Source organism: Schistocerca gregaria, chromosome 1, assembly GCF_023897955.1.
Source record: "Schistocerca gregaria isolate iqSchGreg1 chromosome 1, iqSchGreg1.2, whole genome shotgun sequence".
Classification (NCBI taxonomy): domain Eukaryota; kingdom Metazoa; phylum Arthropoda; class Insecta; order Orthoptera; family Acrididae; genus Schistocerca; species Schistocerca gregaria.
Window position 1 is genome coordinate 1,196,432,633 of NC_064920.1, and position 27,291 is coordinate 1,196,459,923.

Consider the following 27,291-nt stretch of genomic DNA (forward strand, 5'->3'; position numbering starts at 1 on the left):
TCCTCATGTTAACACGATGTAAGTGTCGCCACCGGGGCCAACCTTGTGTGAATGCTCTGAAAAGCTAATTATTTGCACATCACAGCATCTTCTTCCTGTCGGTTAAATTTCGCGTCTGTAGCACTTCATCGTCTTGGTGTAGCAATTTTAATGGCCAGTAGTGTATTTTTCAACGTAGATGCTTACTCTAGCTGTTCGTTACCCCAGCCATCTTTTTGTTATTTGCATATAACAGCCATCAATTATCACTCGTTCCATTTCATCAACAACTCGAGTTACATATTTAAAAACACTACAATATTGTAGTTAACTAATGTACAGCCGGCAGTTTGAATAATATCAAAACACGTAAATATATTAGAGAGCCACCATTAAGGGCACAATATCCAATTCTTTAAAGACTCGAACGCCCATATATAAACACCTCTAAAGCATTAGGGGCACAGAAGCTGTCTGCCTGAGGTGTTAACTGGTTTGGTCTCCAGTGCTGGGGAAACCTGTCTGGGTGGGTCGTATGGATTTTGAAGTGACTTATTCTTTGTGTTTGCTGGAACAGTTTAACTTCTAAGAGGGGAGCTTTAATCTTGTAAAGTTTTCCAATAGTTTCGAATGATTACCGTTGCAAGCAGGTAAAAAGACCACCAGAGAGCATTAGTGTTGTTCGTGTTGTTGCCGGCCTGGCAGCGTATACAAAGGACGTGAATACGGTCAGACATTGTCTGATCACGTTGAAGGATACGGAGACGGCGTGTACTCATCAGAAACAAGGGTATCAGTCGTGGGTCTCCATTTATCCATCTGGCTGAATCGTGCAATATCCAGGTTTGTGGGACATTCTGGTGATTTGTTTTAGAGAGCGGTACAGACTTTACCTTTTATAAGTGTGGCACAGGAATCACATTTTGTGTGTATTTCGCTATTCAGAATAGTCCCACACACATTCTATGAGATTAGGATCGGATAATTTGAAGGAAAGGTTGCCCTAATCTTTGTAAAATCAGCATACTCGCCACGAAGACCTAAAAGGAAAAGCAAAACTTGGTCACTGAGAGTGGTAAATAAACATCCTGGTTAACGTTCAGGACAACGTAAATGAGGGGGCTCGATGTATGCCACGAAAAATACTACCGAAATACATTCTAAAAATCAAATTAAAAACAACGCAACACGAAAGAATTATCCGACTGGGACGGAAATCAGTACATGAATACACATTTACAGACAAACAAATGATTACAATTTCAGAAAAATTTAATGTTTTAATTAAGAGAGAGAGTTTCGTGGACATCTACATCTACATGACTACTCTGCAATTCACATTTAAGTGCTTGGCAGAGGGTTCATCGAACCACAATCATACTATCTCTCTACTATTCCACTCCCGAACAGCGAGCGGGAAAAACGAACACCTAAACCTTTCTGTTCGAGCTCTGATTTCTCTTATTTTATTTTGATGATCATTCCTACCTATGTAGGTTGGGCTCAACAAAATATTTTCGCATTCGGAAGAGAAAGTTGGTGACTGAAATTTCGTAAAAAGGTCTCGCCGCGACGAAAAACGTCTTTGCTGTAATGACTTCCATCCCAACTCGTGTATCATATCTGCCACACTCTCTCCCCTATAACGCGATAATACAAAACGAGCTGCCCTTCTTTGCACCCTCTCGATGTCCTCCGTCAATCCCACCTGGTAAGGATCCCACACCGCGCAGCAATATTCTAACAGAGGACGAACGAGTGTAGTGTAAGCTGTCTCTTTAGTGGACTTGTTGCATCTTCTAAGTGTCCTGCCAATGAAACGCAACCTTTGGCTCGCCTTCCCGACAATATTATCTATGTGGTCCTTCCAACTGAAGTTGTTCGTAATTTTAACACCCAGGTACTTAGTTGAATTGACAGCCTTGAGAATTGTACTATTTATCGAGTAATCGAATTCCAACGGATTTCTTTTGGAACTCATGTGGATCATCTCACACTTTTCGTTATTTAGCGTCAACTGCCACCTGACACACCATACAGCAATCTTTTCTAAATCGCTTTGCAGCTGATACTGGTCTTCGGATGACCTTACTAGACGGTAAATTACAGCATCATCTGCGAACAACCTAAGAGAACTGCTCAGATTGTCACCCAGGTCATTTATATGGATCAGGAACAGTAGAGGTCCCAGGACACTTCCCTGGGGAACACCTGATATCACTTCAGTTTTACTCGATGATTTGCCGTCTATTACTACGAACTACGAACTGCGACCTTCCTGACAGGAAATCACGAATCCAGTCGCACAACTGAGACGATACCCCATAGCTCCGCAGCTTGATTAGAAGTCGCTTGTGAGGAACGGTGTCAAAAGCTTTCCGGAAATCTAGAAATACGGAATCAACTTGAGATCCCCTGTCGATAGCGGCCATTACTTCGTGCGAATAAAGAGCTAGCTGCGTTGCACAAGAGCGATGTTTTCTGAAGCCATGCTGATTACGTGTCAATAGATCGTTCCCTTCGAGGTGATTCATAATGTTTGAATACAGTATGTGCTCCAAAACCCTACTGCAAACCGACGTCAATGATATAGGTCTGTAGTTAAATGGATTACTCCTACTACCCTTCTTGAACACTGGTGCGACCTGCGCAATTTTCCAATCTGTAGGTACAGATCTATCGGTGAGCGAGCGGTTGTATATGAGTGCTAAGTAGGGAGCTATAGCATCAGCGTAATCTGAAAGGAACCTAATCGGTATACAATCTGGACCTGAAGACTTGCCCGTATCAAGCGATTTGAGTTGCTTCGCAACCCCTAAGGTATCTACTTCTAAGAAACTCATGCTAGCAGATGTTCGTGTTTCAAATTCTGGAATATTCCATTCGTCTTCCCTGGTGAAGGAATTTCGGAAAACTGCGTTCAATAACTCCGCTTTAGCGGCACAGTCGTCGATAACAGTACCATCGGCACTGCGCAGCGAAGGTATTGACTGCGTCTTGCCGCTTGTGTACTTTACATACGACCAGAATTTCTTCGGATTTTCTACCAAATTTCGAGACAATGTTTCGTTGTGGAACCTATTAAAGGCATCTCGCATCGAAGTACGTGCCAAATTTCGCGCGTCTGTAAATTTTAGCCCATCTTCAGGATTTCGCGTTCTTCTGAACTTCGCATGCTTTGTACGTTGCCTCTGCAACAGCGTTCGGACCTTTTTTGTGTACCACGGGGGATCCGTTCCATCTCTTAGCAATTTATGAGGTATGAATATCTCAATTGCTGTTGCTACTATATCTTTGAATTTGAGCCACATCTCGTCTACATTCGCATAGTCAGTTCGGAAGGAATGGAAATTGTCTTTTAGGAAGGCTTCTAGTGGCACTTTATCCGCTTTTTTAAATAAAATTATTTTGCGTTTGTTTCTGATGGATTTGGAAGAAATGGTATTGAGCCTAGCTACAATGACCTTGTGATCACTAATCCCTGTATCAGTCATGATGCTCTCTATCAGCTCTGGATTGTTTGTGGCCAAGAGGTCAAGTGTGTTTTCGCAACCATTTACAATTCGCGTGGGTTCGTGGACTAACTGCTCTAAATAATTTTCGGAGAATGCATTTAGGACAATCTCGGAAGACGTTTTCTGCCTACCACCGGTTTTGAACAAGTATTTTTGCCAACATACCGAGGGTAGGTTGAAGTCCCCACCAACTATAACCGTATGAGTGGGGTATTTATTTGTTACGAGACTCAAACATTCTCTGAACTGTTCCGCAACTGTATCATCGGAGTCTGGGGGTCGGTAGAAGGAGCCAATTATTAACTTAATTCGGCAGTTAAGTATAACCTCCACCCACACCAATTCGCACGGAGTATCTACTTCGACTTCACTACAAGATAAACCACTACTGACAGACACCAACACTCCACCACCAATTCTGCCTAATCTATCTTTCCTGAACACCGTCTGAGACTTCGTAAAAATTTCTGCAGAACTTATTTCAGGCTTTAGCCAGCTTTCTGTACCTATAACGATATCAGCTTCTGTGCTTTCTATTAGCGCTTGAAGCTCAGGGACTTTTCCAGCGCAACTACATCAGTTTACAACTATAATTCCGACTGTTCCTTGATCCAAGCACGTCCTGTAATTGCCAAGCACCCTTTGACATTGCAGCCCATCCCGCACTTTCCCGAGGCCTTCTAACCTAAAAAACCGCCCAGTCCACGCCACACAGCCTCCGCTACCCGTGTAGCCGCCAGCTGAGTGTAGTGAACTCCTGACCTATTCAGCGGAACCCGAATTGAGCATTGAGCGTTGGTCCACCTCTGGCAGTTATCCAGCTTGGCATTGATTAACGGACTTACTTGGCGTGCTCCTGAGGGATTTCGTGCCGAATTCTGTCCAAATGGTACCTTAGATCGTCAAAATCCCGAGCTGGTGAGAGGGCCTTACCCACAATGCTCCACATGTCCTCAATTGGGAAGACACATGGCGACCTTGCTGGACACGATAGGGTTTGGCACGCACGAAGACAAGCAGTAGAAACTCTCGCCTACGTGGGCAGGCGTTATCTTGCTGAAATGTAAGCCCAGCATTCCCGTCACAGATGATTACCAAGCAGTAGGGCGGGTTGGTATCCCACCGCTGTCTGGGGCGTCTTCAGTCTTCGGCCTGGAATCTCATTCACTGGAGTAGAATTGTTTTCGGTGATGAGTCCTGCTTCGAACTGAGCCCCGTTGAACAGCGAGGACCAGCGTTTGCCCCAGACAGTGGTGGAATGGCAACCTGACCGTCGCACTCCACACGGATGGGGTGCCATTTCCTTCGGTTGTAATCCGCGGCAACCTAACAGAACAGCGGTATGTCGACGATTTTCCACGCCCCTCTTGTTGCCCTTCACGGCAAGCCATCCTGGGCTTCCATTTCATTAAGATAGTACCTGCCTGCACATGGGAAGGATTTCAACTGTTTTTCTTTGTGTTTGTTAAACCCTACCTTGACCAGCAATGCCGCCTGGTCTCCCTCTAATTGAGATTGTTTGGAACATTATGGGTAGTGCCCTTCAACCATCCCGGGATTTTGACTATCTAACACGACAACTGGACAAAATTTGACACGATATCCCCCAGGGGGACATCCTACAATTCTACGAGGGTAATCCCAAAAGTAAGGTCTCCTATTTTTTATAAGTACATAGACCTATTTATTTCTACGATGGTTCACATCAGTTTATAGCTTGAACATAATTTTAGACATAGTCACCATTTCTGTCGATGCATTTTTGTAGACGCTGTGGCAGTTTTTGTATGCCCATGTCATACCAGTTCGCCGCCATGCTGTTCAGAAAGTTATGAACCTCTTCTTTCACCTCAGCGTCGGAGCTGAATCGCTTTCCGGCCGAAAGTTCTTTTAACCTAGGGAACAGGTGATAGTCACTGGGGGCCAAGTCAGGACTATAGGGCGGGTGTCTGATTATGTTCCACTAAACTATTGCTGGAGAGCAATGGTTTGCCGAGCGATGTGTGGGCGAGCGTTGTCATGCAGAATGTGTACGCCCTAACTCAACATTTCTCTTCTCCTGTTCTGAATAGCCCGTTTGAGTTTTTTGGGAGTTTCAAAGTAGCTGTCAACGTTAATTATGGTCCCAACGATTCAGCTCCGACGACGCGGTGAAAGAAGATGTTCATAACTTTCCTAACAGCATGGCGGCGAGCTGGTATGACATGGGAATACAAAAAGTGCTACAGCGTCTACAAAAATGCATCGGCATAAATGATGACTATGTCGAAAAATCTGTTCAAGCTGTAAACTGATTTAAACCACTGAAGAAATAAACAGGTCTATGTACGTATAAAAAAAAAGGAGACCTTACTTTTGGGATTACCCTCGTATCAATGAATGGCAAGCCGAATCACCGCTTGCGTAAAGTCCCGAAGTTGACCAGTGCATTATTGACTCGCTCAGTTTGTGAAAATCATTCTGTTGAATATACCACCTGTTTTTTCTGAAATTGTAATCAGTTGATTGCATCTACATGTACACTATATCTGTCGATTTCCGTCCCGTTCAGGTAATTCCTTCGTGAGCATCTTCTTGTGTCTACCGCAAAACAACTCCCGGCCTTAACCAAACACTCCATAGTGGGGGTTAAACACCTCTTCGTGCGTCCATTCACTCGACGTCATGCGCCATTTCTAAATTCGTAACAACGTGATTCGTGCACTGATTCCATACAACCGTTAGCACACCGAGTCACTAGTATACGTCGCGCAGTGGAGGGTGCATGCAGCCTGCTTCGGGATTTTGCGAGCATAAGTGGTGCCTGACCTACCTGAGGGCAGGGTGTGCTGTGCGGCCACTACTGGCCCAAACAATAAATGAATTCGACATTTTGCCTTTTCTGCAGGAACATGAAACTTTGAGATGCTGGAGTTCCATCCATCCAGTGTGAGGAAAATGCTTGCCTTTCGTAATCTCGTCACTGAGCTTAGCACAACCAGGAGGGTGACAACCTCATGTTTGTCACTGCGCATTTTGAGTAACAGAAGTGAGAAGTTTCGTCTACATATCTCTGTTCCCGCTCAAGAGAGCAAGTACCGCTCAGGACTTGCATTTTGTGCGTATTTACTCAGTTTGGGGTGCTGCTTGTACAGTTTGCACAGTTCGTAAAGCTTAACTCCGCTATAAGTCTTTATTACTCACACTACATTGAGTGCAGTGGTTGGGAAGGGAGTGAGACAGGGTTGTAGCCTATCCCCGATGTTATTCAATCTGTATATCGAGCAAGCAGCAAAGGAAACAAAAGAAAAAAATCGAAGTAGGTATTAAAGTCCATGGAGAAGAAATAAAAACTTTGAGGTTCGCCGATGACATTGTAATTCTGTCAGAGACAGCAAAGGACTTGGAAGAGCAGTTGAACGGAATGAACAGTGTCTTGAAGGGAGGATATAAGATGAACATCAACAAAAGCAAAACGAGAATAATGGAATGTAGTCGAATTAAGTCGGGTGATGCTGAGGGAATTAGATTAGGAAATAACACACTTAAAGTAGTAAAGGAGTTTTGCTATTTATGGAGCAAAATAACTGATGATGGTCGAAGTAGAGAGGATATAAAATGTAGACTGGCAATGGCAAGCAAAGCGTTTCTGAAGAAGCGAAATTTGTTAACATCGAGTATAGATTCAAGTGTCAGGAAGTCGTTTTTGAAAGTATTTGTATGGAGTGTAGCCATGTATGGAAGTGAAAAATGGACAACAAATAGTTTGGACAAAAAGAGAATAGAAACATTCGAAATGTGGTGCTACAGGATAATGTTGAAGATTAGATGGGTAGATCACATAAGTAATGAGGAGGTATTGAATAGAATAGGAGGGAAGAGGAGTCTGTGGCACAACTTGACAAGAAGAAGGGATCGGTTGGTAGGGCATGATCTGAGGCATCAAGAGATCACAAATTTAACACTGGAGGGTAAAAATGGTAGAGGGGGACCAAGAGATGAATACACTAAGCAGATTCAGAAGGATGTAGGTTGCAGTAAGTACAGGGAGATGAAGAGCTTGCACAGGATAGAGTAGCATGGAGAGCTGCATCAAACCAGTCTCAGGACTGAAGGCCACAACAACAACAACACATTGTGTGAAGCCAATATTCACAGCACGTTTACAAACTGTTCTAATAACGCTCATTTAATTTAAAACTTTTAAGTTTTGCTTTGAGCAGCTTCAATAATCCTCTCGGCTATTTTCATTAATTCTTTTACAAAAAAAAGGTTCAAATGGCTCTGAGCACTATGGGACTCAACTTCTGAGGTCATTAGTCCCCTAGAACTTAGAACTAGTTAAACCTAACTAACCTAAAGACATCACACACATCCATGCCCGAGGCAGGATTCGAATCTGCGACCGTAGCGGTCTCGCAGTTCCAGACTGCAGCGCCTAGAACCGGACGGCCACTTCGGCCGGCCAATTCTTTTACAGTGATTTATTTGAACAAAGTTGCAACCCTACAATGCTTGCAAATTTGACGACAAGGTCAGTCGAATATTTATTGTTTTGGCACATGACGTGAATAATAGCGCTGTGAGAGGCCGCCCCCCCCCTCCCTCCCCTACGATAGAATGTCCGTCTCATATGCTCGATCCCCCCAAACCCCCAATTAAATTTATTCAACTAAAAGAGGGGGGGGGATCTTTCAAGTTTACGTTAATGCAAGTGGCCTGCCTGTGGTTGATTCCGTATCGAGTATGCGAGGGGAGGTACAAACTATAATTGCAGAGAGAGAGAGAGAGAGAGAGAGAGAGAGAGAGAGAGAGAGAGAGAGAGAGAGAGAAGCGAAAATAATATATCACTGCCCAACGCGACGTTGCATGATGCGTAGTGGCGTTACGGCCACGTGATGCGGTAATAAAAGTATGTAAGTGCTGCTGACACAGACGGGAGATCACCCTAGCGAAGATATGCGCTCAAAGTGGGGAAATCTACTGAGATAAGCAAGTTTGACAAAGGGCACATCATTACTACGCAGAGCCGGCGAACGAGTACCTCGAAAACCGCGATGCTTGCCGCTTGTTAACACGGGACTGTCATGAGCATCAGCGGAATACGTGGAACGACAGGGAAACCACCACTATGCGGAAAATGGTTGGACGTCTACGACTCTTGACAGAACGTGCTGTTCGAAGAATGTCTTCACTGTAAAGAAGAACGAATGGTGACCTGCGGCACCTCTCTTGAAAGAGCACTACGCTGGTGCACGCACAAGTGTTCCGGAAGAACACGGAGCCCCGCAGCAGACCACCCCAACGTGTTCTCATGTCAGCCCAACGACATCGTCTATCATCGTTGCAATGGGCACGGGACCATCGGGATTCGACCGCCGGCTCTTCGGGTGGAGCACATTCTTGCTACACTAGATCGACAGTCGTCCCCACAGACGCCGTCATCGAAGTGAACGGACAGTCGAAACGTGCAGCGCGCCACGGACTTAGTTCGCCTGTGGATCCCATCTAGATCGCTGTCGGGCGCCGTCACCGCGTACGCAAATCAGCGGCCCGTTATGTACGCGAATTACATGACCTGCGCGTGGACATCTAATGCCACTTACGTCCACAAACCTACCTACAAACTGTCGGATTCCTGATATATAGAATCAGTTACGTATTTCGTTCCAAAGACAAAGAGGCTATTAAGCAGGTGCTCATAATGTTTTGGCTCATCAGTGTAACAGCGTGTCGCAGATTAATGGCTAACTTTCACATTCAGATAACAGCGCACACTGTGGTTTGGCTCCATCCAAGTCTTTCAGGAACCCTTTAAAAACCTAGAGTGGGTAGTTCTCCACAGTATGTCCTCCAGCTCGTTCCTCCGCACCACACACATGCTGCACTGTCGCAGTGACTTCGCTTATTCTAGACGTGGACACATTTCCCTTGACCGATTTGTGGGATTCATTTTTGACCATTCGCAAGATGCAAGATAAAAATCCTGCAACCCTCTTTGTTAGGTATTAAGTTAGATGTTAGTTCTACGATGAATGTCCAGAGTTACGTTCTTTACATTTCTCGGTATAGCAGAAAACTTATGTTCTGACACCGCCGGCAACGATTCTCATCGCCTCATTCATAGGTAGCAGTTTTTTCGTCTGTAGATCGTCTTCACAGCTACAATGGACAAATTCGTTTGTAATCACACGTCCTGTTTGACAATGTCGGGAAAGGTAGAGGTCGCAGCATTGCCAGACGAAATTTTGGAGCATCACAGACAATCTAAATCAATATGGCCACGTGAGATTAGTCTTTATCGTCCTGAAGAAAAGGTCAGCCTCTTTAAAAACGTACAACCCTATTCGGCTTATGCCTCGAGTAAAACATTGATTTGTTTATTCAATCATGCAACGAAGTTTTTGAGTTGAAAGCTAGTGGTACACTTTTTATTCATTTCTCAACGCCTGTCACTACATACACATTATTTCATAAGGTACACGCTATTAGCCGACATTAGGACCACTACGACGATCTCTGTTTCCCATGTGTGACCAAGTTCCCATTTGCTTACCTCAAACAGTGACCAGCTGTTTCCGACTGTTTTATAGAGTCGATTTACTCTTGAGCCACGCGTATACGAAGGGTTCGTGCATTGCTGCTAAAGTGGCACTGTCCGATCGGGAGTGATACACAGATTTTTAAGTATTTGCGCCTATCAAATAGTAATAATTACAGGTCCAGAGAAAAAAAATTAGATAAGTAACTTTTTTTCTCAAAATGATTCCTGGAGTGCCATGGTTTCTACGTGTGTTAGCAACATGGGACACGAATTAAAATAGCATATTCATGGATTTTTATCCTTGAAGTTTTGACATACAGAAGAAGAAGCAGATATGCCGATTCTCCCAGAGAAACATAACCAGGTAAGTGAACTAAAATTCAACAAATGGCCGCGTGATCGCCGAAATTTTGCGGCATTATATGCTTGAAATTTTATTGTTCCATTCTTTTTAAACATTGTGTTGATGAGAGTAAGTTGTTGTTGCAATGCTGTGTACTATATAGTGCTGTGATATTGAGCTGTCGTCATTTGGGAATAAAGAAGACGGAATTCCGGAAAATGAAGATAAGAAGAGGAGAGAAACTGCTCGAATTGGTGATGGTAGTAAGGAATTAATACTTTCACACGATATGGACGAGTCTCGTAAATATTCCGGTCATGCGTGCTTTGATGTCAACACTAAATCAGAAAAAGCTTAGTACGCATATTTAACAGCCTAGAAACGTATAACGATCGGAATGCGTATTTGGGTGGTTTCATAACAATGTCTGTACTCTATTAAGAGTAAGCGAACACGTAACACAAAAGACAACGTGAAGTTACGGGATGTTGCGTTTGCGCACAGAGTTTGAGTTCCTGTAGAAGGCCATTTTTCGTTTCACACACAATGTCGTTCATAATAACACAAATGGCTTGACAAACATCAAGATCACGTTTACAGCGCGAGTTCATTTGTATGTGGAATGTGACAAGAATGTTAGTCTGTAGAATTTCAAACAAAAGCTGGAAACCCTGGAGGATAAGCACGATCGAAACTTCGACAATGAAACCATTACCTTTTACTGTGGAGTGAGCCTGTCAGGAAATTGCCTACGACTGGAAAAACATTTTAAATGAGAAATATGAACTAAAATGTCCCTTTAAGACCTACCCATGAAGTAAAATGAGGCGGCCTCCGGTCACCCCAGTCTGATGAACTGGAGAGACACGTACACAGTTGACCCATGGCATCCAGGATAATAAAATAGCCTGACAAAGGTACATCAAAAAATAAGACTGGAGGATTCGAGCTATCTTCTTTGTCTTACACATGTAAATTTAAGTAGATAAATTTACGCTAGCCCTCAAATTTTCCTTCAAAATAGGGTGTGTATAAATATGTAGCTAAAGTTTTTATTTATCTGCAGGTCACCTACGTATTTACATTGCAGAGTACCAGGATTTAATTAATCTCATGAAATTATGTGACCTTGCAGCATGACGTTTGTCTACAGAATGTGACACTAGTGATACCTTTGAAGATAACTGAGTTCCCATGTTACAATAATAATATTAGAGCTGACGGTGATTATAACAATAATAACAACAATAATAATAATAATAATAATAATAATACAGTAGCGTCTCGATAGTTCGAGGTGAACGGGACCGGGACCACCTCGGACTATCGAAATTTAAATGGGAAAAAGAAATATTATGATACTGTAAGTAATACAGGTCAAAATATGAACTTTTAAAGTATTTACACATGCATTTCCATTGGCAGAATACCGAAAAAATGGCTCTGAGCACTATGGGACTTAACATCTATGATCATCAGTCCCCTAGAACTTAGAACTACTTAAACTTAACTAACCTAAGGACGTCACATAACACCCAGTCATCACGAGGCAGAGGAAATCCCTGACCCCGCCGGGAATCGAACCCGGGAACCCGGGCGCGGGAAGCGAGAACGCTACCGCACGACCACGAGCCGCGGACGGCAGAATAACAATAATTATTTATTTAGACAAGTAATAGTAAAGCGGGTTGTTTGGCGAAGTTGCAACGTTTCCTCGCGGCAACGTCACGCCACCGGCTCAGGAGCAGTAGGTCAGCTGGTGTCGCCTCAGGCTGTTGTTCCACGTAGCATATGGAGCAGCGTAGCCACCGGTGAGACTCATCATCGGTGCAGCCTCTGCCTCGTCACTCTCACACTGCGATGGAATGTTAACCGTGTCGTTATAGAAGAGTCTGTCACTTCCAATTATTCGTCCGAATTTAATCACTCGCCTGCTTCCACCTCTTCACACCCTGGCAATTTTCTGACATTCCAGAACGCCCTGATCCATGGGCTGAATGAGACAGATAACGTTTGGTGGAAAAACAAGGCGCGGATATCGTTTCACTACCGTTCTCTTGCACTTGGATGTGAGGACGCATTATCCATGAGCAAATTTGCTTTGCATGGCAGTCCCCTTTCTTTTAAAAAATTCTTGCAGTCAGGTACAAATGAGTTAAAAAACCAGTTCTTGAAGATTTCCTGATTCATCCCGGCATTATTCTGGTGTGTATAGACAACCCGAAGAGCTGAGATGGATACATTCTTGAATGCTCTTGGCTTGGCAGACTTCCCAGTCGCAACTAGTTTTAGTTTGTTGTTTCCAGTCGCATTTGAAGCTGCCATCACTGTGAGCCGCTCTGTGCTTTTTTTGTGCCCAGGAGCACTTTTGTCTTCACAAGAAGCATGTGTTCTCGCTGGTAACATTTTAAAATTCAGCCCAGTTTCGTCACAGTTATATATTTGTTCATTAGACAAATTTCCCTCAATTATGATTTTTTAAAACTCTACGATCAATTTTGAAACGGTCTGAGCTTCACCTGAGAGTTTTTCTCCACATACGTCTAGTTGACGAACACCATACCTCTTCTTCCACTTGTCGAGCCAGCCCACACTAGCGGCGGAATTGTCATCTCCTTCCTGCAGCTGGTTTCTGAAACACAAAGCTTTCTTTTGCAAGACTGGGCCAGAAATCGAAGCATCCTTCTGTCTGTTGGGTAAACAACATGAACAATTCCTCACTTGTATTTTCGAAGTCTGACTTCTTTATACTTCTTCGACTGAGAGACTCGTGTGAGCATTTCTGTGAAGAAAACTGTTCCAATTTCAATCGGTTACTTCGCCAGTCACCAACAGTAACTTCACCGATACCATATTCGAGAGCAAGTTTTTTTATTGTTTCTCCTCTGTCGAGTTGTCTTAGTGCTTCTAATTTTAGATGCAAAGGCACAAAATTCCTCTTTTTTTGTCACAGCACTCATCTTTGTAAGGTGTACAACGGAACACACAGTCAGCAAACAAAACGACACACAACACTGTACAGTACAGGTGCTGGGAACTACAGCAGCGTATGAACTCCCCAGTTCTGATCTGTAGCAGTCGGGGTATTTCGTGTCATACTGACAACAGATGTTCGTGGAACACGGCAGCGAGCTAATCCTCGATGTTGATAGCCTTGGATTACTGGAAACTCGAACTATCGAGACTCTACTGTAGTATTAATAATATTAATTATAATATTATAAATGATGATAGTGATGTCAGATATGTTAATAAAATATTCATAACGATAATAAAATATTCGTACATGCAAAGTTAACCAAGAGCAGCTCACTCTCTTGCTTCGTTCTGTATCTGTATCAATAGACTTACCTGATTTCTTTCCTGAAAAGTTGGTAGATTGTGTGACTTTTTTACAATTTTATTTCGTATTATTGATGTTAAGCACTTTAAAAACCACCAAGATTACAATATTTCACTTGGTCTGAATACATTACTTTGTATGAAAAGAACTTATTGTGTTTCGAAATTAAAAATGCGTTTTCTAAGTTTCACTGAAAAAGTGGCTGACTTGGTTCTCACCCTGCATCCTTCATATAACATACTGCCTCTCTGTAATGGATCTGTAACTTTGCGACCTCTGTATTGCATTGGTTAGGCTTGAGTCTCCATTTACTTCTTGTTACTCCTCCTCCTTCTTCTTCTTCCCCTTCCCGGCGTTTATACCGTATCTTCACTTTAACTGAAGCGGTATGTGGGTATCAGATTGGTATTCCCCTAGTCGGATGTGGTAAACCGCCTAGAAACAACATACGGCGTGCTAACGTGCCGCTATCTGAGGGCATCTGGAGTCTCCATTTGCGAAACCACCCATTCAATAGGGTAACGCCATCAGAATAAACTCTTGCAATTATATCTTTGCTGTTACTTATTCAAGCCAGGTCATCTGTGTACTACATTGTCTTGCAGTTATATTTGCCACGTCGTTGACATACAACTTAAGCAGATTGAGTGCCAGGGCGGGTCCCTGAGGGTGAAGATTATTCAGGATTATTTGCTAGCTTTTCCATTCAGGAAAATCAGAGAGCGGGTTGTTGAGTGAACTTGCCAAGTACTGATTTGCAATCACATCACCTTACTTGAGGATCAGGCCGCCTTTCCACACTGCGTCATAAGCTGCCGTGACACGAAATCTGCAGCCAATATGAGGCGCCACAGAAATCTGGAAACTAACAAAGTTGGAAGTGTTGGAACCTGACTGCAACAGTTTTTTAAATCACCCTGTTCGCCAGGTATTATTTTATAAGTGACCTAGCGGATCCGAAAGAGGAACAGCCTCTCCACTCATTTATACGTTATACTGACAGACGTCGATGCTCAGCGACCTCAATTCTTTCTTTGCGAAAACTGCGATTACTTAACCTTTCTTAAACATCTTACGTAGTTTTGCCACTCGCAAGATTACACTGACGAATTGTAGGAGCCATTGTTTCTGACAGAGCCCCACGGCTTTCATGAACTCCGAATATACCGCATCAAATCCTGCAGCTGCGGCTTTTTCAGTCTGCGGAACAGTCACGACTAAGTTGACTTTTTGTATGAAATGATACTTAAATCACCACCCTAGCTGCAAGCAGGCGTTGATATACATCATTGTGGACATGCTGAAAATGTGTGCCCCGGCCGGGAATCGAACCCGGGATCTCCTGCTTACATGGCAGACGCTCTATCCTTCGGAGCCACCGAGGACACAGAGGATAGCGCGCCTGCAGGGACTTATCCCTTGCACGCTCCACGTGAGACCCACATTCCCAACATGTCCACACCACTACATTCGTAGATGTTTGCCCATCACACTCATTACTCGTGGCAGGTTAATCGACTAAGTCCCGTTCGAGTTGGGGCATAGCATGTGCGTTCGCACAAGAAAGTCAATGCACGGGCTGCCATATTTTCAACTATATATGAAGATAGTATCTGTTCCCGAAAGAACAGGTACTATTGATGACCGTGCAGCTTCTCTACAATGAAATGATAATTAAAAACTTGTCCCCAATGATGTATATCAACGCCTGTTTGCAGCTAGGGTGTCGATTGAATTATCATTTCATTCTAGAGAAGCTGCACAGTCATCAATAATATCTGTTCTTTTGGGAACAGATACTACCTTCATATATAGGTGACTCTTTGTACATTAAATTCACGTGCGTTGTGAGGGTATTGTCTGTTTACACACAGTTGTTTCCTCAGATTTCGTTTTTGTACCTTATGCAGTTTCCACTTGTCACAGCCCTACAACAACAGCCTTATTCTTGTCAACGTACCAATAGATATACTTTCTTCCTTTCGCAATTTTTTAAGTTTAACAGAAAGAGAGACATCCACTACGAGGCTAAGATGACATACTTTACCTGCATTGTTTGAGACATTGCTGTTGGGAGGAAGTGACTAAAATATTGCGACATTTGTGTGGAGAAAGAAATGAAAAGTGAAATGCACTAAAGTCTTTAGCAAGACATCCCTATCGTAAATGAGTGTCAGAAATTTAGGAGTTTGATTATCTCCCTCGTGAGACTTTCAGTTTGGGGGACGATGAAAATTTATCCACCAGTGCAAAGTTAATATTTTTTGTTTTGTTTTGTAAAACTAATTAAGGGATCTCTAATAAGCGTACGACAATGCTTCAAGTGGCCTGATCTCGTCGGTTATCTTCCCGAAACCTCTGCACAGAACGAGCTAACGTGCAAAAAGAGGGGGAACCGCCAAGTCCCTTTGGAGATAGACGTTTGTGCGTGTTCTTGAAACTGTTCACGACATGGAATTCGACATGTGGTTGTAGTGTAATTATTGTGTCAAATTTGGGATCTTTTCAGTTCTACGATTGTGATACGGCACTTCCAGTTTACCTGAATTCCCACGATTAGCCTTGGTAACAATTCACTGCTCGATTCGAGGCTCTTTCCTTGGACTCTACTTGTTAAGGTATTGTTCGGCAGGTTAGGCGAACTGCCGGATGTTTTGTTTGTGTCGAAAGCACATCCTGCTCCCGTCGAGCACACTAAATACAAGTACATAGACAGAGGAATGGAACAAGAGTCAGTGCGCAATATCTCACAGCAGTATGAAATTTTATTAGGAACAGAAAGTAACGTTAGCGTCTTTGTTTAGAACATGTGACACAGATTAGAAATATCTCACATCCAAATCCATTTACAAACTAAATATATAAATCTATGAATATATAATACTATTTATTAACACTATGACACACCAAAAGAATAAAAATATATATTCTGTACCAAGAAGGAAAAAATTACAAAGAATTTCTGATAAAATTGCTGAGAAATACTGATAGCGATTCGTTTACAAACCTTTTCGCAACACCTGTCTTTAGAATAGCCACGTCATGAGAAAACCGAGCCATTAAAAATAAAACTGGCCCTATAGCAATCTCAATACCAGATCAAAAACATACTTAGCTGCGTTATACAGCACCATGTCAAATTTTAAGCTGCAAAATGTGATATTGTTACATAAATAACGTTCAGAGGAAGTACGAATTTAAGACGTTTTATACAGGCTTGCGAGTATGCCTCAGTACGAGGTCCATATTAGAACAAGACTGTAACAGGAAGTATATTAAGATGGACCACATGCTTGTATTAAACCGAGAGTAGAGGTTTCTGAATCTGCTTGCACAAAGGTTACATAATACATAAACAAAACCAAAAAAAGGGAAGTTTAGCAACAAAAGCAGGTAGATACATAAATTGTATAAAAATATGAGGACCCGTTTAAGGGAAATAATGGAATATATATGACATGGATAAATACAGAGGACTGGAAATATTTAAAAGTGCAGCAGTCATGAAAATATTTAAACAATTAAAATATCAAAAAAATTTCTGAAACTCGCAGAGTGAATCACTGGAGCTCGAAGATATCATTTCCGTGTTATTAAAACCTGGAAGACTTGTGATAAGTCTGCCGTAGACAGGTTTAGAGCTGACAGTAACTGATGAATTAGAAACTACTACGTAAAATTTACAGGGGCGTCTCTGAACTCTCAGCTACAGTGATGTAGGCAACATTTAGGAAGTGTCTGGGAAGACTAGACTTCACGACACCCGGCGCTAGCCGTCGCCCAGGGCGAGCACCTGCTCGCAGACGCGCTTGTAGCTCCAGGCGTCGCCGCGGAGGCGCTTGCGCCGCACGGCGACCACGTGCTCCGCGTCTGCAGAGGGCGCCACCAGGCACACCTCCAGCTCGAAGGACAGCCGCGGCTGCTTGGCGCGCACCACCCACCTGCCAAACACAACACCACCGTCCACCGCTTTTATTTACATATGCAAAACATATCAGAATCGCTGAAATTTTTATATAACTGAACATCATTTGTTCTATTTACTCAGATCATCACAGCTCTACATATACAGGGTGGTCCATTGATCGTGACCGGGCCAAATATCTCACGAAATAAGCGGCAAACGAGGGGGGAAACCAGATGGCGCTATAGTTGGCCCGCTAGATGGCGCTGCCATAGGTCAAACGGATATCAACTGTTTTTTTTTTTTTTTTTTTTTTTAATAGGGACCTCCATTTTTATTACATAGTCGTGTAGCAACGTAAAGAAATATGAATGTTTTAGTTGGACCACCTTTTTCGCTTTGTGATACATGGCGCTATAACAGTCACAAATACATGGCTCAAAATTTTAGACGAACAGTTGGTAATAGGTAGGCTTTTTAAATTAAAATACGCAACGTAGGTACCTTTGACGATTTTATTTCGGTTGTTCCAATGTGATACGTGTATCTTTGTGAACTTATTTCTGAGAACGCATGCTGTTACAGCGTGATTACTTGTAAATACGACATTAATGCAATAAATGCTCAAAATGATGTCCGTCAACCTGTGTAACGACATTCCTCTCAACAGCGAGTAGTTCGCCTTCCGTAATGTCCGCATTGACAATGCGCTGGCGCATGTTGTCAGGCGTTGTCGGTGGATCACGATAGCAAATATCCTTCAACGTTCCCCACAGAAAGAAACCCGGTAAACGTGCGAGCCATGGTATGTTGCTTCGACGACCAATCCACCTGTCATGAAATATGCTATTCAATACCGCTTCAACCGCACGCGAGCTATGTGCCGGACATCCATCATGTTGGAAGTACATCGCCATTCTGTCATGCAGTGAAACATCTTGTAGTAACATCGGTACAACATTACCTAGGAAATCAGCACACATTGCACCACTTAATTTGCCATCGATAAAATGGGGGCCAATTATCCTTCCTCCCATAATGCGGCACCATACAATAACCCGCCAATGTCGCTGATGTTCCACTTGCGCAGCCATCGTGGATTTACCGTTGCCCAATAGTGCATATAGTGCCGGCTTACGTTACAGCTGCTTGTGAATGACGGTTCGTCGCTAAATAGAAAGCGTGCAAAAAACCTGCATCGTCCCGTAATTTCTCTTGTGCCCAGTGGCAGAACTGTACACGACGTTCAAAGTCGCCATGCAATTCTTGCTGCATAGACATAGGGTACGGGCGCAATCGATGTTGATGTAGCATTCTCAACACCGACGTTTTTGAGATCCTTGACTCTCGCGCAATTTGTCTGCTACTGATCTGCGGATTAGCCGCGACACCAGCTAAAACACCTACTTGGGCGTCATTATTTGTTGCAGGTCGTGGTTGACGTTTCACGTGTGGCTGAACACTTCCTGTTTCCTTAAATAACGTAACTATCCGTCGAACGGTCCGGACACTTGGATGATGTCGTCCAGAATACCGAGCAGCATACATAGCACACGCCCGTTGGGCACGTTGATCACAGTAGCCGTACATCAACACGATATTGACCTTTTCCGCAATTGGTAAACGGTCCATCCTAACACGGGTAATGTACCACGAAGCAAATACCGTCCGCACTGGCGGAATGTTGCGTGATACCACGTACTTATACGTTTGTGACTATTACAGCGCCATCTATCACAAAGCGAAAAAAGTGGTCCAACTAAAATATTCATATTTTTTTACGTACTACACGAATATGTAAAAAAATGGGGGTTCTTATTTTTAAAAAACGCAGTTGATATCCTTTTGACATACGGCAGCGCAGTCTAGCGGGCCAACCATAGCGCCGTCTGGTTTCCCCGTTCAAGCTAGACGAGTTTTGTAGTTTTTTCGTTTGATGCTTATTTCGTGACATATTTGGCCCGGTCACGATCAATGGACCACCCTGTATATGAAATGGAATGTACTACACATAAAACTCATGTGCCAACCTCTTCACCTCAGAGTAACACTTGCAACCTACGACCTCACTTATTTTCTGGACGTATTCAAACCTCTGTCTTCCTCTGCAGCTCCCTCTAGTACCATGGATGTCTCATTATATGTCCCTTCTCCTTGTCAGTTTTTTCCACATCTTCCTTTCCACTCCGATTCTGCGGAGAATCTCCTCATTCCTCACCTTATCAGCCGACGTAATTTTCAACATTCGTCTGTACAACCACATCTCGAATTCTTCGATTCTCTTCTGCTCCAGTTTTCCCACAGTCCATGTTTCACTACTATACAATGCTGTGCTCCAAAAGTACATTCGCACAAATGTCTCCCGCAAATTGAGACCTATATTTGATACTAGTAGATCTCTCTTGGCCAGAAAGGCCCTTTTTGCCAATGCCAGTCTGCTTTTGATGTCCTCCTTGCTCCGTCTGTCACAGATTGTTTTGCTGCCTAGGTGCAGAACTCCTTAGCTTCATCTTCCCCTGTTGTTGCTTCACGCTTTCCTCATTTCTGCTAGTCCTCATTACTTTCGTCTTTCTTTGATTTACTCTTAATCCATAATCTCTGCTTATTAGTCTATTCATTCCATTCAGCAGATTCTGCAATTCTTCTTCACTTTCACTGAGAATAGCAATATCATCAAGGAAACTTATCAACCTTCCTTTTATTTCTACTATTGCTTCTTCGATGGGACTGAACAATGGGGGCGAAAGACTACATTCATATCACACACATTTTCTAATCCGAGAAATTTGTTCTTGGGTGGCCGGCCGTTGTGGCCGAGCGGTTCTAGGCGCTACAGTCTGGAACCGCACGACCGCTACGGTCGCAGGTTCGAATCCTGCCTCGGGCATGGATGTGTGTGATGTCCTTAGGTTAGTTAGGTTTAAGTAGTTCTAAGTTCTAGGGGACTGATGACCTCAGTAGTTAAGTCCCATGACGCTCAGAGCCATATGAACCATTTTTGTTCTTGGCCTTCCAGTCACATTATTCAATCTTGGCTCTTGTACTTGTTGCATATTACCCGTTTCTCCCTCTCTAGCTTACTCTCTTTCCCTCAGAATTTCCAACATCTTGCAGCATTTGACGTTGTCGAACGCTTTTTCCGGGTCGACAAATAACATGAACGTGTCTTAATTTTTCTTTAGTCTCGCTTCCAGTATCAGCCGCAACGTCAGAACAGCTTCTTTAACGCATTTACATTTCCCAATGCCGAACTGATAGTCATCTTATACATCCTTAGTTTTCTCTTCCATTCTTCTATATATTATTCTTGTAAGCAGCTTGGATATTTGACTTGTTAAGCTGATTGTGCGATAATTCTCTCACTTGTTAGCTCTTCCATATTTCGGAATTGTGTGGATGATATTTTTCCAAAAGTCAGACGGTATATCGATAGACTCATACATTCTACACACCAACATGAATAGTCGTTTTGTTGCCACTTCCCCCAATGATTCCAGAAATTCTGATGGAATGTTATCTATCCCTTCTGCCTTATTTAATCTTAAGTCTTCGAAAGTTCTTTTAAATTCTGCTTCTAACACTGCATCCCCTATCTCTTCTAAATCGACTCCTGTTTCTTCTCCTATCACATCATCAGACAAGTCTTCCCCCTCACAGAGGCTTCCAATGTACTCTTTCCATCTATCCGCTCTCTCCTCTGCATTTAGCAATATAATTCCCATTGCACTCTTAACATTACCACCCTTGCTTTTAATTTCACCGAAGGTTGTTTTGACCTTTCTATTTGCTGAGTCCGTACTTCTGAAAATCCTTTCTTTCGATTTCGTCGCCATGCAGCCATTTCGCTTTAGCTTCTCTGCACTTCCTATTTGCTTCTTTCCAAAGTGGCTATTATTTCTATATTCTTGAATTTCCTTGAACATTTTTGTACTTCCTTCTTCCATCCATCAACTGAAGTAATTCTTCTGTTACCCATTGTTCCTTTACAATTACCTTCTTTGTACCTATGTTTTTCTTTCCAACTTCTGTTATTGCCGTTTTGAGAGATGTCGATTCCTCTTCAACTGTACTACTCAAATGGCTCTGAGAACTATGGGACTTAACATCTGAGGTCATCAGTCCCCTAGAACTTAGAACTACTTGTTGTTGTGGTCTTCAGTCCAGAGACTGATTTGATGCAGCTCTCCATGCTATTCTATCGTGTGCAAGATTTTTCATCTCCCAGAACCTACTGCAACCTACATCCTTCTGAATCTGTTTAGTGTATTCACCTCTTGGTCTCTCTCTACGATTTTTACCCTCCACGCTGCCCTCCAATACTAAATTGTTGATTCCATGATGCCTCCGAATATGCCCTACCAACAGATCCCTTTTTCTAGTCATGTTGTGCCACAAATTTCTCTTCTCTCCAATAATATTCAATACCTCCTCATTAGTTATGTGATCTACTCATCTAATCTTCAGCATTCTTCTGTAGCACCACAATTCGTTCTCTTCTTGTCCAAACTATTTATCGTCCACGTTTCACTTCCGCACGTGGGTACACTCCATACAAATACTTTCACAAAGGACCTCCTGACATTTAAATCAATATACAATGTTAACAAATTTCTCTTCTTCAGAAGCGCTTTTCGTGCCGATGCCAGTCTACATCTTATGACCTCCCCATTTCATCCATCATCAGTTATTTTGCTGTCCAAACAGCAAAACTCATCTACTTCTTTAAATCTCTTATTTTCTACTCTAATTCTATCAGCATCACCTGATTTAATTTGACTTTTCAGTTACAGGCCACATGTCTTGTGGATACACTTTGTGTGTCTTTAATGCAGTGGTTTTCATTGCCTTCTGCTTCCTCATGCCGTTGATCAAGACTAATGCATATTACATAATATACAATACTAGCTGGTATCCATCTCTTCACATTAATTTAAATATTAAATTTGAACAAAAGCCTAACTTTATATAGCTTATGACCTCCCATTTCAGGGGACACACTTCTATCACATGTGTAATTAAAAATGACTAAAATATAAATACATTAAATTTTTTACAGTCATTTGCATAAAATTTGCCAGACATTTATAATATTTTAATATCATTTCTATTGAATATCTACGACAATCACTAAATTGTTTGACTTGCATATTAAAATCTTCATCTTTATTCTTGTTAGCACTTGGGGGAAGAGTGGCTATATGATTTGGTGTTGGAAATGTAGGTGTAAAGAGCAGTCACGTTTAACTGTTGGAAGAACAATCTTGTTGAACATTTTATGAATCATATTTTGCGAATTAACCATCTATGAATTCACGAATAAAGAAGATTCAAAGAAGAACTGTATTATTTAATGTTAGTAAACTATTAACTTGGCAAACTTTGAAATAATATATTCCCTAATATAGTATTAAACTCAAATGAAACATCTGCATTAGTATTCACTGCGGAAACGACAATAATTCCAAAACTGATATTTCAATATTGACGAGTCTGTACTTTTATAGTTTACTGGAGATTACACGAAAATGCAAGCACTTGACTCAGTTCTTTTAAAACCACCAGTATTTTGACAATACTTTTACAATCTGGGCTCATGGTTTCAACAGTCTACGAGAATTCCTTCAAAATCTTAATGCCATAAAGGATAACATAAAATTTACTATTGAGACGGAGAAAGAAGACTGACTGCCATTTTTAAGCGTCTTTGTGCGATGCAAAAGCGATGGTACATTTCGAAGGCCCACTCATACAGACCTGTATTTACAGGCTATTAGTTGCCACCATCCGCACAAACAATGGGCGTTCTACAGAACTCTGGTCCATCGCGCACATACCACCTCAGATGCCATTAACCTGCAAGCAGAACTGGAATACCCGCAAATTATGTTCCTGAACAATAGATTTTCGTATACGCAAGCACAGAGAGAGCTTACACGCGTAAAAATGCTGGAATAAGAAAGAGGACGAGACAGTTATGTACCATATATTGGAAATGTTTGCGCGAAAATACAACATTAAGAACATACAAGGTTAAATTGAGTTTTTGTCCTGTGTCAAAAGTCTCGGCGCTTTTGAGATCTATCAAAGACGACTTGAAGTTCGGCAAGGCAGGCGTTTACAGGATTCCGTCCGAGTTCGGCAACTACTTTGGAGGGCGAACGATGCGTGCTGTTTAGGATCGCGCTGTGCAACGTCACCAGTATATTCGCCTTCTCGAAGAAAGGAAGTTCGCTATCGCTGAGCACTTCATTTCTACTGATCATCTGATGAAATACACTGACCGGAAAAAAAAATCGGAACACCAAGAAGGAGTTGTGCGACATAAACCAAAGCTCGTAGGCGTGGATCTATTTTCGAAATATGATTTCTATTCAAATTTCGTGACAGTCGCGCAAGAGCGGCGCTAGTGGCGCCACTGTGAGGATGCAGATGAGGTTTGCTTCAAATACACGCTGTAGCTGTCGTGAGTGTTAGTAACCTTCGAGACTGAAAGTGGTGAGTTGATTTTAGTCAAAAAATCCTTTACGGCAACAGAGACGCCATTATGAACACCTCACTGAGGCTGCACGAGATCCTGTAATAGGGCTACGAGGAGCTGGATGTTCCTTCTGCGATAATGCAGAAAGACTTGTCATGAATGTAGCCACTGCACATTACTGCTGGCAACGGTGGTCGCGAGAAAATACGGTTGAAAATTACCAGTCTCCGAGCGGCCACGTGGAATTACCTAGAGAGTCTGTTGTGTTTTCTGATTAAAGCTGGTTCTGCCTCCGTGCCAGTGGTCACCGTGTGTTGGTTGGATGGTGGCTTGATGGCCTACTACCAACCTCTCTGCATGCTAGACACGCTGCACCTACGGCTGGTGTTATGGTCTGGGTCGCGTTTTGTATGATAGCAGGAGAATTCTTGTGGTTATCCTTCACACCTTAACTGAAAATCTGTACGCCAATATTGCGATTGAACTTGTGCTACCACTGATGAACAGCATACCTGTGGTTGTTCTCGAACACGACAACGCTCACCCACATACTGCTATTGTAACCAACCGTGCCCTACAGTGTCAGCGAGTTGCCTTGGCCTGCTCGATCACCAGATCTGTCTCCAGTAGAGCACTGTCATCTACAAACAGCATTAACCGTCCCTGTACTGACCAACAAAGTGCAACAGGCCACGAACTCCATCCCACAAACTGACATACGTCACCTGTACAATACAATGCATGCATGTTTGCATGCTTGTATTTAACATTCTGGCAATCACATCGACTAATAATGTACTAGCATTTCGCATCTGCAATGACTTATCTCGCCCCTATGTTAACTTGTGATCCTGCAATGTTACTCAAATAGTCTAACTCAAACAGTCTAACAAAAATAGTGGCCCATACGTCAGACTTTTGGAGCCTCATTTTCAATGAGCCAGAGGAAATACGACTGTCCGAGTCCCTTATCAGTCGGGAAGGACGTCACTGTCTTAAAAACGAGGCCTCATTACGATGCAACTATAAAATATAATGAACATCGAAGAATAGCAATCTGGAGTATGCAAAAGCCGAAAAAATTTAAAGGAGAAATACCAAGTACATGCTGCTCAATTGGTAAAATTAGATTGCCAGCACTAAAATTACTCCCACCTGAATTTTCTGAATGCGAGAAAAGTGAAGCACTGACATTGAAGGACTGTTTTTTTGTCCTCCAAAAGGACGGTGTAATGGATGCTTCCAGATGACCTTATTTCGAGCAACAGCAATAACCGAGGATGGACGATTTAATCTGGTGTTTCGAATGCAAGGATAAGTGAATCACATGACTGGGTCATTGTAACCATTTACAAATGAAACGTCGAAGTTTTTACAACTTTATTTTGTAGGAAACAAAGATGATGAAACCGATCAGCGTTCCTTCAACGTCACTGGATTGCATCGAGATGCAATTCTGGATCTACAATGTTTCCTGTATAAAAGTAATGAATTGATACGAATGTTTAAAAATCAAATCGAATAGATGGTCGCAGATAGTTGCAATAAAATAATTCGAACTGATAAGAGACCAACAGGCGAGCAAAGAAAATAGTTAGATGCACCTCAGTCAAACAAAATGGCCTAAGTAATTGCGGCCAATGAAATTAGTTATCTTGGTATTGAGGTAAGTACTGACAGGAAACTAAGACCCCAGCGAAGCGGGTTATTATCAGCTAGTTTAGTAATAAAATAATTTATCTTTTAAACTGATGCAGATTTTGACCAGAAAATATTGAAAGTGGAGGAAATTTCTCTAACGTAATACGCGTATAATCACAACAAAAGTATTCAGACACCTGTTAGTGGACAGTAAAATTGGGTGTGTCCACACTTCGCCTTTATGACTGGTTGAACTGCGTTGGGGACTGTTTCAATGAATCTTCTGAATATCTGTGGAGAAATGGAAGCCTATTGTTCCTCAAGAACCGAAACGAGAAGGTAGTGATGGTACAGGAGCATCTGTGAAGCAACGGTCTGTGGACAATAACATTTCTAAAACAGACCGAGCTGCTCAGTGTCGCACCTGAAGCCAGTGGAACAGCTGTGGGTTGAGCGAGAACGTCGACTTCACTCCAGACCCCAGAGTCCACCATCAGTACCTTCTCTGGTTTCTGTTCTTGAGGAACAACTCTGTCAAACTCCCTTCTCAACCGCCGCTACCCTTCCGTGACCCTCGACTCTCATAACTCCCAGCTGGTTTCTGCACAATATGTAAATAGCCTTTCGCTCCCAGCACTTGCCCCTGCCCCCTTTAGAATGTGAAAGAGAGTAATTCCAGTCAACACTGTCTAAAGCTTTCTCTAAGTCTACAAATGCTATAAAGGTAGGTTTATCTTTCGTTAGCTTATCTTCTATTAGACGTTGTAGGGTCAGTATTGCGGCACGTGTTCGTACATTACTCCGGAATCCGAACTTATCTCCCCCGAGGTCGGCTTCTACCGGTTTTTCCATTTTTCTCTAAAGGATTCGTGTTAGTATTTTGCAGCCGTGACTTATTAAACCGACAGTTCCGTAATTTTCACACCTGTCACCCCATTCCCTTTCTTCGGAATTGGTATTATTATATTCTTCTTGAAGTATGAGGGTATTTCGCCCGTCTTATACATCTTGCTCACCAAGTGGAAGAATTTTTACTATGGCTGGCTCTACCGCGGCTATCAGTAGCTCTAATGGAATGTTGTCTACTGTCGCGGTCTTGTGCTTGCGTAACAAACAGTAATTAAGTCAAATACTTTGCAATCGTCGTCACAAGTAATCGAGAAAGACTCCTGGATGAAATATGGCGTCACAGCGGATCAGCTAATGACATGCCACTTCATCTATGGCAACACACTGATTGTATACGGGCTCTGAAACAACAGCAGGTAGTCACACAGACGGGCTTTATTACATCGCAACCGACAACCCCCTCCCCTCCCGCGCTCCCCCCCCCTCCCCCCCCCCCCTGCACACACGGGACGCATCGCGGCGCAGTGAGACCCTGCCGCGGGTGTCCCGTCGGCGGCTAACGAGACGATAAATAACAGCGGGCAGCCGCTCAGCCGCTGGTGAAGAATGGCCGCCGCCGTAATTTGGTTTATAAGGTTAGGCCGCGGGTTAATAACCTCCCATAACACTCGCAATTATTTCCGAAGCGAAGCGAGAAACAGCGCCAAGTGTGAGCT

General features: G+C 42.8%; 1 protein-coding gene across 3 annotated transcripts in view; it reads right to left on the bottom strand.

The window, feature by feature from the left end:
- Positions 1-16,450: 16,450 nt before the first annotated feature.
- LOC126284647 (maternal embryonic leucine zipper kinase-like) overlaps positions 16,451-27,291 on the bottom strand; it is a 401,036-nt gene continuing 390,195 nt past the window's right edge. For all 3 annotated transcript variants that reach the window (XM_049983745.1, XM_049983736.1, XM_049983756.1), the window contains one exon: positions 16,451-17,644. In XM_049983745.1, coding sequence (XP_049839702.1) covers positions 17,473-17,644 — 172 coding nt within the window. In that variant the 3' untranslated portion in view covers positions 16,451-17,472. The remainder of the gene's footprint in view (positions 17,645-27,291) is intronic.